Source organism: Mesoplodon bidens, assembly GCF_964165515.1.
Source record: "Mesoplodon bidens genome assembly, chromosome: 3".
Lineage (NCBI taxonomy): Eukaryota > Metazoa > Chordata > Mammalia > Artiodactyla > Ziphiidae > Mesoplodon > Mesoplodon bidens.
In genome coordinates this window covers 16,353,003-16,369,167 of record NC_138178.1, presented here as the reverse complement: position 1 = coordinate 16,369,167, position 16,165 = coordinate 16,353,003, and the positions used below count along the sequence as shown (strand labels likewise).

The 16,165-nt window shown below is 36.1% G+C and overlaps 1 protein-coding gene across 1 annotated transcript in view; it reads right to left on the bottom strand.

Annotated features, from left to right (window-relative positions):
* Positions 1 to 16,165, bottom strand: part of CCDC7 (coiled-coil domain containing 7) — a gene marked incomplete at its 5' end in the record, with an annotated part of 156,497 nt that overhangs the window by 95,755 nt on the left and 44,577 nt on the right. Inside the window, 3 exon segments of the mRNA XM_081228226.1 lie at positions 7,545 to 7,640; positions 15,868 to 15,966; positions 15,969 to 15,977. Coding sequence (XP_081084352.1) covers positions 7,545 to 7,640; positions 15,868 to 15,966; positions 15,969 to 15,977 — 204 coding nt within the window.

The following is a 16,165-nucleotide window of genomic DNA, read 5'->3' as shown; positions in this document are numbered from 1 at the left end:
TAAATGAAACAGAAAACAGAAAATTTTTCTAAAATTTTAGCCCATTCATGAATGGGCTAATTCCATTCATGAGGGCTCCATCCTCATGACCTAAGCACCTCCCCACTCCTAATACAATTACATTGGACATTAGGATTTTAACACATGAATTATGGGGGGGACACAAACATTCACCAACAGAAACTTCCAAATTCATTTTATGAGGCCAGCATTACCTAGATACCAAAGCCAAACAAAGACACCACAAGAAAATGACAAGCCAATATCCCTGATGAACTCAGATGCAAAAATTGTCAACAAGCTACTAGCAAACAATTCAACAGCACATTAAAAAGATCATACACCATGACCAAATGGTATCTACTCTACTCAGGCAAGGATGGTCCAACATCAATCAATGTGACACATACACCACATTACAGAGCAAGGGATAAATATTACCCGATCATCTCAACAGGTGCAGAAAAAAAATCTGAAAATATTCAATGCTTTTTCATGATAAAAACTCCCATAAATTAGGGATAAAAGGAATTTACCTCAACCCAATAAAGGCTATATGTAGAAAATCCTGAAGACTCCACCAAAAAGCTGTTAGAACTAATAAATGAATTCAGTAAAGGTGCAACATACAAAATCAATATAAAAAAATCAAAAATCAATTGCATTTTATACACTAACAACAAACTATGAGAAAGAGAAATTAAGAAAATAATCCCATTTACAATGACATCAAAAAGAAAAAAAGTAAATTTGACAAAGGAGATGAAGTATTCATACACTGAAACTATAAAATATTGATGACAGAAATTAAAGAAGACAAAAATAATACAAAGATATTCCACTCTCATGAACTGGAAGAATTAATATTTTTAAAATGTCTACACCACCCAAAGCAAGGTATGGATTAAATGCAACCCTTATTAAATTTCCAATGGCATTTTTCACAGAAATAGAACAAAAAAATCCTAAAGTTTGTATGGAATCACAAAAGATCCTTTATAGTCAAAACAATCTTGAGAAAAAAGTACAAAGGTGGAGGCATCATACTTCCTGATTTCAAACTACAGCTGACCCTTGAACAACATGGGGGTTAGGGGCACTGACCTCCCTTCCCACCTACACAGTCGAAAATCCACACAGAATTTTACAGTTGGCCCTCTATAGCCATGGCTCTGCATCCACAGATTCAACCAACCTCAGATTATGCAGTACCACAGCATGTATTTACTGAAAAAACTCTGTGTATAAGTAGACTCATGCAGTTCAAATCTGTGTTGTTCAAGGGTCAGTTGTGTATTACAAAGCTATTGTAATCAAAACAGTACGGTATTGCCATAAAAATGGACATATAAATCAATGGAAGAGAACAGAGATTCCAGAAATAAACCTACACATATACGGTCAATTAATTTATGACAAATCAGCCAAGAATACACAGTGAGGAAAGGACAGTGTATTCAATAAATGATGTTGGGAAAACTGGACAGCTACATGCAAAAGAATGAAACTGGACCACTATCTTACACACACAAATCAATGCAAATTAACTAAAGACTTGAATGTAAGACCAGAAACCATAACACTCCTAGAAGAAAACATAGGCGGTAAGCTCCCTGACATTATCAGTCTTGGTGAAGACTTTTTGGATTTGACACCAAAAGTAAAGGCAACAAAAGCAAAACTAAACAAGTGAGACTGCATCAAACTAAAAAGCTTCTGCACAGCAAAGGAAAACATCAACAAAATGAAAGGCAACCTACAGAATGGGTGAAAATATTTGCAAATCGTATATCTGACAAAGGGTTAATATCCAAAATAAAGAAATAACTCATACAACGCAAAAGCAGAAAAAAATCTGATTAAGAAATGGATAGAGGGTTTGAAAGGACATGTTTCATTACAGGTGGCCTACAGGTACATGAAAAGGTTCTCAACATTATTAATCGTCAGGAAAATGCAACTCGAAACCACAATGAAATACCACCCCATACCTGTTAGAATGGCTGTTATCAAAAAGACAAGAAATAAGTGTTGGTGAGAATGTGGAGAAAAGGGAGCCCTTGTGCACTGTTGGTGGGAAGGTAATTTGGTGCAGCCACTGTGGAAAACACTATGGGAGGTTCCTCAAAAAACTAAAAATAGAACTACCTTACAATCCAGCAATTCCACTTCTGGGTATTTTTCTAAAGGAAATGAAAACACTAACTTGAAAAGATATCTAAACCCCTATGTTCACTGCAGCATTATTTATAATAATAATATAATAGCCAAAACATGGAAACAACCTAAGTGTCCATGGACAGATGAATGGATAAAGAAAATGTAGTATACATATATACAAAGGAATATTATTCAGCCATAAAAAAGAAGGAAATCTTGCCATTTGGGACAACATGGATGCATTTTGAGGGTACTATACTAAGTGAAGTAAGTCAGTGAAAGAAAGACAAATGCTGTATGATCTCAATTATATGTGGAATTAAAACAAAAACAAAACCAATATCAAAACTCATAGAACCGATTAGTGGTTGCCAAAAGCAGGGGGTAGAGGGTGGGTGAATGGGTGAAGGTGGTCAAAAGGTACAAACTCGCAGTTATAAAATAAATAAGTACTGGAGATAAAATGTACAGCATGGTGACTACAGTTAATACTGCATTGCATATTTGAAAGTTCCTAAGAGAGTAGATCTTAAAAATTCTCATCACAAGAAAAAAATTTTAACTATACGTGGTGATAGATGATAACTAAACTTATTGTTGTGATATTTTTTGTAATATATATACATATCTCAAGTCAGTATGTTGTACATCTGAAACTAATGTTATATGTCAATTATGTATCAACAGAAAAATTAAATTACAAAGGATAAGAAAAGGAACTAAAACTGAAACTAAATTTAAAGAACTGAATCTACTGAAGGAAATAAGAAAGCACTAATGCAAGTAAATCATCAATATAGTATTTGACGTACACCCTCACTCCTGGGCAAAAGAGCAGAGGGGTGAACTGTAAACAAATCACAAAACCTTTTTCCTCTTTTTCAACCGTAAGTTGTTTATTGGAGAATTTATTTTTTTAATTTGTTTTATTGAAGTACAGTTGATTTACATGTTGTGTTAATTTCTGCTGTACAGCAAACTGACTCAGTTATATATATATATTTCATATTCTTTTCCATTATGGTTTATTACAGGATATTGAATATAGTTCCCTGTGCTATACAGTAGGACCTTGTTGTTTATCCATCCTATATATAATAGATTGCATCTGCTAATCCCAAACTCCCAATCCATCCCACCCCCACCCTCCACTCCCCTGGCAGCCACAAATCTGTTCTCTATGTTTGCAAATCACAGAAACCTTTTAGTAGGTTTGTTTTTCTAGGGTTCTACATTCTGAAATAATTTTAGAAGCATTATAAGATAGAGCAAATGAGTAAATGTACTGATGTTGATCAGAGTCAGATTCACACTGTGGAAGGAAGGATATACACACCGGAAACAGAGAAAGATAAGAACAAGTCCTGAGGGGAGAGAATGAAATTGAAAGTGTCTTTGAGAAACCATGATTTCTAAATATGTCTGTGAATATGCATATACACATATATGTGCACATGCCTATGTATGTAAGCATACATGAAGATGACTATATGGATATGTATATTCATATATGTATTTCATGTGTACCTGTATGTGGACATGCATATGTGTTTACACTGAGGCACTGACAACATGCCAAAATCTTCTGCGTGAGCTGTCAGGCCCAACCTTAGACAATTATAAAGGCTTGATCTGGCAGCTGTCATGGGGAAAATCTTCATACTCCACACTAGACTTTGAGACATAGCCAGTGCACTGCAGACATTGGAAGTAGTGCAGTCATGGACTAAGGCCATACCTGCATTCTTAGTCTGAGTGCCTCAATTCTGAAGCATTCTTATGTGGGGAGGACTCAGCTGAGACCCTGTACATAGACCACCTTTTCATTGGACCTTGTAGACATTTTTATTATCTCTGACTCTGTTTTCAGTACTTTTGCACTCCTCCTAGACCTCCCACTTCTACCTCCTCTCAGATCTATAGAACAGTAAGAACCTTTTGTTTGGAGCTCCTTTGGTTGTGAGATGATCTTCCCCCACCCCAGCCCTGTCAGCACTGATGTATCTGACCCTCATCCAATGATGTTCTGTGGGGGAAAATGGAATATTGGTGTGGCTGGGAACCTTTCCTGTTTAGACTCATACTATTACAGTAAGTGAATAAACGCTTAAATTTACTTTCAAGTTACTTGCTGTCTTACTTGACCAACTCAAAAACTGGCAGCTCTCTCCCTGACAAGTTAGCACAGTGAGCAATGTGGTCAATGAAGCACAATTCCTTTCTGGAAGGAGCACTAGTGAGTCCTCAGGGCTCTCTAAGGGGGCACTTCTGAGTCATTTGTTAGAGTCTGAGGTTCCCACAGGGCACATGACCATTCAGGCCAATGTGTCTCAGGAACTGCTGACAGATTGTGCGACATGCTTTAGCAGAGTGTTATTTTATTGTTTACATGATCCTCCTATTTTAATAGTCCTGTTTTGCTGGCCAAGATGCCCAGTGGGTGGGTCAAATTAAACATCAAACAGAGGGATTCTGACAAAATTGGGGAAGCAATTCCTTGGCTACTTACAGTTTCATCAATAATGGGATCAAAAGTTGTTGGTGACCCTGCATGCTGAGTTGCACTCAATGACTACTGTTAGATCTAATGCTCCTGAAACTTATGTTCAGCCTTTGCCATAGTGGTTACTGCGATTCATGATTTAATGAAAAGGAGTGCTGAGGATCACTTTACCCAGTGACCTGAAGAGAACTTATAGACGTGGGTCGTTCATCTTCACATTTAAAGGAGTATCTTGTTAAAGAAGTAATCATGTAACCTTGCCGGGTTGCTAATACAGAAACATTTTTTGGAGAGCCTTGACAATGGCCACATTGCACAAGGAGGTGGAATAAAGGAGTATGAAAAAATACAGACATCCAAGACTCTCTCCTTCCTCAGCTGGGTACTGTTTTGGATCTGACAGATGGCTCATCCTTGCCTTTGTAAAACATGATTTAACTATACTTGAAAAGGCCACCCTGGTGGTGCCTAAGATATACAATGAGGGAATGAGGACAGCAGATGATGAGATTGTTTTTTTTTTTTTTTTTTTAACCAGATTCAGGTTCCTAGGTTCATTTGTGCCACTATTGCTGGACATCAAGCTCGATAAACATCCTAATAAAGTCAGGGAAATTGGTCTACGGCACAATCTGGACCTTAACTGACAAATTTCTGGACAATTAATAGTGAATAATGCCAAGATAGCAATGACTGACCAGAAGAGAGAATGATGTAAAAATGGTAGTCTAGTAACCACCCCGGACCATCTGGGCAAAGGCCTTAAAGAGATCAAAGGGTGTGTTACCCCCAAAACAGGGTCTCAAAGGAGTAGATTGATGGGATATTTACCAAGGACCCAAAGGGCAGGCAGTGGGATAAGGGAGGCCCAACAGGCCACTACTGTGGCCTATGACTAACACAGGTGCTAGGCTTCTGCTTTTCCCAGTGATCCTTGCCATGAATCAAAATACTCTGCCAACTTTTACCAAGACTTTACGGCTTTCAAGATAAACAAGACTATGGGTTAGGCTGGGCCCCATATATCCAGTGGGAATGTGAGGACTTATGATAAAGTTAGAGTTCAATGGAGATGTGCAGAATTACATTTCCAAGCCTGTGGGACATGGGTGCATAAGTGACTGTGATCACCACAACCCCTGACACCAGGATGAGGAGGACACATAATGCTGAGGTGGTACTCCACGGCCACCACCAATGGGAAACTTACCCAGACCCCACAACAGTGTACCCACTCAGGCCACCTCAAAACTCCATTGTTATGGCCCCCACTGTTGAATGCATTATTGGTATACAAGTATTGTTTACATGAACCCCTACTTGCATTCACCCCTAAACCCTGATAGAAATTACCACTTTAGCAAGACAAGTGGAAGACTGTGAAACTACTCAACTACCAGAATCTAGTACTTTGTTCCTCAAAAACAAATGAGTGAAGAAGAAAAGTAAATAACTGTCCTTATTGATGAGCTTAATGAAGCAGAAATTCTCCCTGAGACTGTTTCTTCATTCAGTAGCTCAGTGGACCTGGGCATATGTCCTTGTGTGTGTAGAGACTCCAGTGATAATTGGCAGCTCAGTGATGTAGTCCCCAGGCACTAGTTGTATCTGATATTGTGACTGTCATGGAAGCTACTGTCCATAGTGAGAGAATTTGGTATTCTGTAATAGACAGTGCAAATACCCTATGCAGTGTCTCTGTCCACATGGATGATTAGGATCAGTTCATCATATGGGGAATATATTGCAATGCCTCACTAATGTCCTTCCATAAAGCTACATAAATTCCACAACTATCTTTCACTAAACAGTCATGACCTAGAAATGTCCTACACCCAGAGGGAGCACTAGCCTTCCAGTCTATTGATGACATCATCCAAATAGGCCCATACAAGGGCACCACTTAACAAGGACTAGACATCCTACAGACCAATATGTAGCAACATGGCTGGACCATTATTACAGATAAGACATAGTTACCCAGTACCTAACTGAAATCCCTGGGCAAAATCTGTGGGGGGCACAACATCTCATTCCAAAGGAGAAGACTGCCAAGCTTTGACACACTCTACTTGAACAACTGAAAATGAGGCTCAGCTATTGGTGGGACTATTTGGATACTTGCACTCTCACAGTCCCCATGTGTGGTTCTTGATGGCATCCATTACATCCATTACTATTAGATTACTTCAAAGGCCACTCTTTTCAGTGGGGCCACAACCAAGAGGACGCACTTGAGGCCCTCCACCAGGCCTCTCAGGCTATCCTTCCTTTGGGGCCCTCTGATCCTCATTTGCTGTTTGAGTTACAGCTCTCAGCAACATCTCTGTTCACCAAGTACAGTTTGTGGTAGAAGGCTACTATCATAGGTCACAGACAGACACCCTTTGGAGTTTTGGACCTATAATCTTCCAGTCTGCTGAAAGGTATGCATCCTTTGTGAGAAAATTATTGGCCTATGATTGAGCCTTGGTGTCTGAGTATATGACCTATGGCTGTGAAATAATATTACAACCCGAAATACCAATGAAAGTTATGAATACTTCGACTTTTTTTAAAAAAATTAGTTTCTGCTTTATAACAAAGTGAATCAGTCATACATATACATCTGTTCCCACATCTCTTCCCTCTTGCGTCTCCCTCCCTCCCACCCTTCCTATCCCACCCCTCCAGGCGGTCACAAAGCACCAAGCTGATCTTTGACTTTTGCTCTCTAATTTTCTTAGGGTATTTACAACTAACATCAAAGAAACTATAAATATTGCATAAAATATAATCTCAGATGCATATTCATGAACCAAAGAAAAATATTTTCTACTGAGTTTAATTAAAATAATTTAAAGTCATCTGTAATTATTATACTTGTTAAGGTATATTTTACCTTTGAATGTTCTTTGTGTATTTACTTGCATTTGTGTTTTTGATATTGAGTCTTGATCCTCATAGAGAAGATTTCCATCTGGTACTTCAAACTGAGCTACATAAAGAGAAGCATATAATCAAGTAAATAGAAAAACAGATCTATTGTGAACCCAAAATTTATAACAAATGTACAGCATAAATTCTTCTCAATTTTATAAACTTATAAGTAGATTACCATAATGCTAGATCTAATATGAAAAGAGAAGAGTTTTAATGGGTATATATTAAAACTGTCTCATTATTTCATTAATAATGCTAGGCATCACATGTGCTTTCTATCATTCTCTATATTTCCTACGTAGGACTTTCATACTTAAGTTAAAACTTAATTATAGGATAAAATATCAGGAAGATAGAGGACTAGGAAGTTCCAGACCCTCATTACCCCATGGAGACACTAAGTTAATAACAATATACAGATCAAAATACCATTATGAGAACTCTAGAAACCAGTTAAGAAACTGCATCATCCAAGTGCATTACTGACCAAGAAAAACTGTACCAAAGAGGGTAGGAAGGGTCATGGCATTTTGCCCAGCTTAGTTAGCTCCACCATCTCCCTGGCACAGTGTGCCACAGTGTGCCACAGTCACAAGGAAGTCTCGCAATTTCCAGATCCTCCATTGGGATGAAAAGAGTGAAACTTGCATCCAACTTTCTGTCATGTCTAGGCACTGCCTGAGTCATTGGTTGCTGTCCTGCCTGATCTGGAAAGCTGATGGGGACAGTTCCATAGTTAGATACCAGGTGGGAGGCTGCTGAAAACAAAGGCAAGTGCCGTCACACATTAGAGCTGCAGGGGTTATGAAGTTCTGCAAATGATGGAGGAGCAAGAGATTACAGGTGGAGGAATACATTAGAAACCAAAACAAAAAGCTCCTGAGAAGAAACAGGAGAGAGCCTCTTAGGGAAATCAGGAGAGTTAAAAAAAAAGTCATATATACTAGAATAAAAGAGTACACACAAGCCCAGAGAAGATACATCCCCAGAGAAGGTTTGAGAAGTATCAGAACCTCCATGTGAGGCTTATTAGTCAAGGTGTTCCCCTGTATCTGAAAAGACTGAGAGAGATAGCTATGTTTTCAAATTCCCAAATCTCAACAAAATATGACAAAGCATACAAAGAAACATGGAAACATGTCCCAATAATGGGAATAAAATAAAGTTCCAGAAACCAACCCTAAAAAACCACAGGTCTGTGAATTACCTCACAAGGAATTTTAACAACTGTCTTAAAAATTCTCAATGAGCTGAAAGGAATATAAACTAAATGAAATCAGGAAAATGAAGCATGAACAAAATTAGAATATCAAGAAAGATATAGAAACTATAAAAAAAAACAACTCTGGTGCTGAGCAATATAATAACTGAATTGAAAAATTCACTAAAGGGGTTCACCATCAGACTTGATCAGGCAGAAAAAAAAGTCAGCAAACTGGGAGACAGGTCATGTGAAATCATTGTATCTGAGGAGCAAAAAGAAAAAAGAATTAAGAAAAGTGTAGAGAGAATGAAGGATTTATGGGACCCTATCAAGTGGACCAAGATATGGATTATGAAAGTCCCAGAAGAGAAGAGAGAAAAAAGGGAGCAGAGTTTATTTGAAGAAATGACAAAACTTAACCAAATTTAAAAAAGAAATGGATATACAAATTCAATAAGCTTTATAAACTCCAACTAGGAAAAACCCAAAGAGACCAACACCAAAACACAATGTAGTCAAACTGTCAGAAGTCGAGGAAAAAGAGAAAATCTTAAAAGAGGCAAGAGAAATACAATTTGTTATGTGCAAGGGAGGCTCTATAAGATTATAAATGAATTTCTCAGAAACCTTGCAGGCCATAAGACAGTGGGATGATACTTTCAGAGTTGCAAAAGAAAAGAACTGTCAACCAAGCATGTGATATTTGGCAAAACTGTCCTTCAAAACTGAAGGGGAAATTAAGACTTTCACAGATAAACAAAAGCTGATGGAGTTCATACCACTAGACCTGCTCTGCAAGAAATACTAAAGTAAGTCTTTCAAGTTGAAATGAAAGGATATTAGATGGCATCATGAAGCTGTATGATAATATAAAGGTTTTGGTTAAGGTAAATATATGGACAAATGTAGAAACCTATATTACTGAAATTTTGATGCATAACTTCCCTTTTAATTCTTATATAGAATTAGGAGAAAAAGCATAAAATAACTATAAATCTATGTTAATGGGCACACAATATAGAAAGATGTGATTTGTGACACCAATAAATAAAGTGAGGGGAAAGAGCTTTAAAGGAGTACAGTTTAGTGGCTGAAGTATGTATGTGTTTGAAGTTAACTTGTTACCAGTATAAAATAGATTACTGTAACCATAACAAAAACATTTATAGACTATTCATGTTATGGATACATGTTTGTATCCCCCAAAATTCATATGTTGAAGCCCTAACCTCCAATATGATGGTTTTGGAGATGGGGGGAGGGAAGTAATTAAGGTTAAATGACATCATAAGGGTAAGATCCTGATCTGATGTGATTACTGCCCTAATAAAAAGAGACACCAGAGCTTTCATTCTCTATCTCTCTCTCTCCATTTGCACACAAAGAAGAGGTCATGTGGGTACACAATAGATGGTGGATACTTATGAGCCAAGAAAAGACATCTCAGAATGAAATCTAACTTACTGGCACCTAGATTTTGGACTTCATCTACAGAACTGTAATAAATAATTTTCTTTTTTTTTTTTTTAAGTGATCCTGTCTATGGCTTTCAGTTATGGCAGCCTGAGAAGACTAGTACACAAAAGGAAATGAGAAGAGAATTAAAGCATGTCACTACAAAAAAAAATCAATGAAAGACAAAGGAAGAAAGTAAAATAGGAAATGAGGAGCAAAAAATTATGAGACATACAGGAAATAATTAACAAAATGGCAAAAGTAAGTCCTTTCCTATCCAACTGTATGCCAACTAACTGGATAACTTAGAGAAATGGATACATTCTTAGAAACACACAACCTACCAATGTAAGTGGGTTAAACTCCCTGGACACAGACTAGCTGTACGTATAAAAAATAAGACCCACCTATAATGCTGTCTACAAGAGATTCACTTAGGTCTAAGGACATATATAGACTGAAAGTGAAAGGATGGGAACAGATACTCCATGCAAATGGTAACCAAAAGAGAATAGTGATGGCTATACTATAATATCAGACAGAAGAGACTTTAGTCAAAACCTGTTAAACAGACAAAGTAAGACATTATATAATAAGAAAAAGGTCAATTCTCCAGGAATATGTAACATTATAAATATAAATATAAACATTATAGTGTTTATATATATAAACATATATTCATCAGACATGAGAACTCCTAAATACATGAAGAAAACATTAACCAGATTGAATGGAAAAATAGACCATAAAACAAAAATTGTAGGAGACTTCAATAACCTCATTTTCAATAATGGAAAGAACCAGAAAAAAGATCAATAAGAAAATTAGAGGATTTGAACAACACTATAGGCCAGTTGGACATTACAGATATATGCAAAAAAAACTCCACCTAACAACATCAGAATACATTTTTCTCAAGTACACATGGAACATTCTCCAGGATACTGATATTACGCAAAATAACTTTTCTGATCACAATGGAAAGAAACTAGAAATTAATAGTAGCAGAAACACTTGAAAATCCACAAATATGTGGGAAATATGAAAATATATTCTCAAAAAAACCAACGGGTAAAGTAGAAATTGTGAGAGAAATTAGAAATTATCTTGAGACAAATGAAAATGAAAACACAACATAACAAAATATATGCAATGCGATGAAAGCAGTGCTAAGAGGGAAATTTATAGCTATGAATGCTTACATTAAAAAAGAAGAAATATCTCAAGTAAACAACCTAACTTTACAACTCAAGGAGCTAGAAAAAGAAGATAAAACTATACCCAAAGATAGCAGAAGGAAGGAAATAATAAAGATTAGAGCAGAGGTAAGTGAAACAGAGAAGAGAAAAACAATAAAGAAAACGAATAAAACCAGGAGTTGGTTTTTTGAAAAGACCAACGAAATTGAAAACATTTAGTTAGATTAGCTAAGAAAAAAGGGAAAAGACTCAAATAATTAAATAAGAAATGAAAGAAGAGGCATTACAACCAATGCCATAGGAATAAAAATTATTATAAGAGAACATTATGAACAACTGTATGCCAACTAACTGAAATACCTAGAAAAAAATGGATGAATTCTAAGAAACACAACCTACTAACTGAATCATGAATAAACAGAATATCTGAAAGAACAGTAACTAGTAGATTAAATCAGTAACCAAAAACCTCCCGACAGATAGAAACCCAGGACCAGACAGCTTCACTGCAGAATGCTACCAAACATTAACAACAACAACAACAAAATTAACACTAGTCCTCATCAAACTCATCCAAAAAAATGAAAAGGAAAACTTTTAAACTCATTCTATGAAGCCAGTATTAACCTGACACCAAAGTCAGACAAAGGGATTATATGAAAGGAAAATTACAGGCCAGTATCCCTGATGAACACAGATGCAAAACTCAACAATATACTAGCAAACAGAATTCAAGAGCTCATTAAAAGGATTAAATACCACATCCTAGTGGGATTTATTCCTGGAATGCAAGGTTGATTTAATACATGAAAATCAATTAATGTGACACATCACATTAACAGCATGAAGGAAAAAAAGAAAACCACACATGACCATCTCAACTGATACAGAAAATTAAACATCCTTTTATGATTAAACAAAACACTCAACAAACTAAGATTAAAAGCAAAATACCCACATATAATAAAGACTATATATGCAAAGCCCACAGCTAACATCACACTCAGTGGTGAAAAACTAAAAACTTCCTTTGAGATCAAAAATAAGGCAAGGATGCCCACTCTCACCACTTCTATTCGACGTAGTACTAGAAGTCCTAACAACAGCAACTGGGCAAAAAAAGAAATACAAGGTATAAAAATTAGAAAGGAAGAAGTAAAATTATCTGTTCATAGATAAAATGTCCTTATACATAGAAAACCCTGAAGATTCACACATGCATACACACACACACAAAAACCCCATGAGAATTAATAAATGAATTCAGCAAAGTTTCAGGGTACAAAATCAACATGTAAAAATCAGTTACATTTTTACAAACTATTAATGTACAATATGAAAAGTAAACTATGAAAACAATTCATCAAAAATAATAAAATATGTAGGAATAAACTTAACCAAGGAGGCAAAAGGCATGTACACTGAAAACTATAAAACTGCTGAAATCAACCTACCTACGGAGGCAAAAGACCTGTGCACACAAAACTATATAAAGTACTGATGAAAGAAATCAAAGACGATACAGATGGAGAGATATACCATGTTCTTGGATTGGAAGAATCAATATTGCGAAAATGACTATACTACACAAAGCAATCTACAGATTCAATGCAATCCCTATCAAATTACCAATGGCATTTTTCACAGAACTAGAACAAAAAATTTTGCAATTTGTATGGAAACACAAAAGACCCCAAATAGCCAAAGCAAACTTGAGAAAGAAAAACGGAGCCAGAAAAAAAAGACACAGTAAAAAAATAAAAACAAAATAAAACGGAGCCAGAGAAATCAGGCTCCTTGTCTTCAGACTATACTACAAAGCCACCATAATCAAGACAGCATGGTACTGGCACAAAAACATAAATATAGATCAATGGAATAGGATAGAAAGCCCAGAGATAAACCCACGCACCTATGGTCACCTAACCTATGACAAAGGAGGCAAGAATACACAATGGAGAAAAGACAGCCTCTTCAATAAGTTGTGCTGGGAAAACGGACAGCTACATGTGAAAGAGTGAAATTAGAACACTCCCTAACACCATAACACAAAAATAAACTCAAAATGGATTAAAGACCTAAATGTAAGGCCATACACTATAAAACTCTTAGAGGAAAACATAGGCAGAACATTCTTTGACATAAATCAGTGAGATTTTTTTTGACCCACCTCCTAGAGAAATGGAAATAAAAACAAAGATAAACAAATGGGACCTAATGAAACTTAAAACCTTTGCACAGCACAGGAATCCATAAACAAGACAAAAAGACAACACTCAGAATGGGAAAAACTATTTATAAATGAAGCAACTGACAAAGGATTAATCTCCAAAATATACAAACAACTTATGCAGCTCAATATCAAAAAAATGACCCAATCAAAAAATGGAGACCTAAATAGACATTTCTCCAAAGAAGACATACAAATGCCCAACAAACAAATGAAAAGATGCTCAACATCACTAATTATTAGAGAAATGCAAATCAAAACTACAATGAGGTATCACCTCACATTGGTCAGAATGGCCATCATCAAAAAATCTACAAACAATAAATGCTGGAGAGGGTGTGGAGAAAAGGGAACCCTCTTGCATTGTTGGTGGGAATGTAAATTGATACAGCCATGATGGAGAAAAGTATGGAGGTTCCTTAAAAGACTAAAAATGTAACTACCATATGACCCAGCAATCCCACTACTGGGCATATACCCAGAGAAAAATGTATTTCAAAAAGCTATATGCACCCCAATGTTCAGTGCAGCACTACTGATGATAGCCAGAACATGGAAGTGAAGCCAGAAAGATAAAAACAAATATCGTATATTAACACATATATGTGGAATCTAGAAAAATGGTATAGATGATCTTATTTGCAAAGCAGAAACATAGACACAGACTCGAGAACTAACGTATGGATACCAAGGTGGAATGGAAGTGGGTGGGATGAATTGGGAGATTGGGATTGACATATATACACTATTGATACTATGTATAAAATAGATAACTAATGAGAACCTACTGTATAGTACAGGGAACGCTACTAAATGCACTGTGGTGACCTAAATGAGAAGGAAATCCAAAAAGGAGGGGATATATGTATATGTATAGCTGATTCACTTTTCTGTAGAGTAGAAACTAATACAACATTGTAAAGCAACTATACTCCAATAAAAATTAATTTAAAAAAACACTGCTGAGAGAAAAAAAAACACTGCTGAAAGAAATTAAAGAAGAGACAAATAAATGAAAAAACATCCCATGTTCCTGGATTTGAAAACTTAATATAGTTAAGGTCTCAGTACTACCCAAAGCAATCTACAGGTTCAGTGTAATCCCTATAAAAATCCAAATGCATGTTTTGCAGAAGAAATAGAAAAACCCATGCTAAAATTTATACAGGATCTCAAAGGATCCCAAATAGCCAAAACATCTTGAAAAAGAATAACAAATTTATAGGTCTAGCATTTACTAATTTCAAAACTTATTACAAAGCACAAGTAATCAAAATAGTGTGGTAGAGGCATAAAGGCAGACATACAGACCAATGGAATAGAACAAAGAGCTTAGACCCTCACATGTATAGTTGATGACCTTTAATAAGGGTGTCAAGACCAATCAATGGGGAAAGGACAGTGTCTCTAAGAAATAGTTGAATAAACTGATATCTACATGTAAAACAATAAAGTTGGATGTTTACCTTACATCATACACAAAAATTAATTCAAAATGGGTTAGAGACTGAAACTTAAGACCAAAAACTATAAAATTTCTTGATGAAAACATATGGAAAAATCTCATGACATTGAATTTGACCGTTCCCCTTGGTCCCTGTGATCCACATTTCCTGTTTGAATTACAGGTCTCAGCACCTCTTTGTTCACCAACTATAGGCTATGACTAAAGGACACTGCCACAGACAGGTCAGAGTCAACTGCTGAACTTATGGACCCAAATCTCCTGGAGAGAGCTCAGAAGCGTACACCCTTTAAGAGTCAGTTGATGGTCTGTTATTGAATCATACTGAGTACATAACCCAAGGCCTTAAAGTAATCTTAGTACTAGAAATCCCAATCAAAAGGTATCAATACTTTTGTTTCTGTTCTCTAATTATCTTAGGGTATTAACACTTCAGGTCAGAGTGGAAATTTTCTATGAAATATATGCCCAGGACTTCCCTGCTGGTCTGGTGGTTAAGACTCTGCACTTCCACTGCAGGGGGGCGTGGGTTTGATCCCTGGTTGGGGAACTAAGCCCACATGCCACGCAGCAAGGCCAAAAAATTAAAAATAAATAAATTGACTTAATTTAAAAAATAAAATAAAATAAAACGTATGCCCAAATACATATCCATGAACCAAACAAAAAAGATCATTTGATGAGTTTAATTTAAAATATTTAAAAATTATCTATAATTATTATACTTACTAGTGTGTCCTTCCCTTCTGAGATTTCTTTCTTTTTTTACTTGCTGTTGGATTTTTGACACTGAATCCTGATTCTCATGCATAAGCTTTTTATCTGGTACTTATCATGAGCTACAAAAAGAGATACATTCACTCCACTTAAATGGGAACAGAGATTTATTGTGAAATCTCTAATTTCAAATTTATGATAATTATGCAGCAGCATCTTCTCTCATTTTTATAAAGTTTTAAGTAAATTGCCACAATGCTAGATCCACATGAAAATTGCAAGATCATTTTTGATAGATGTATGTTGAAAC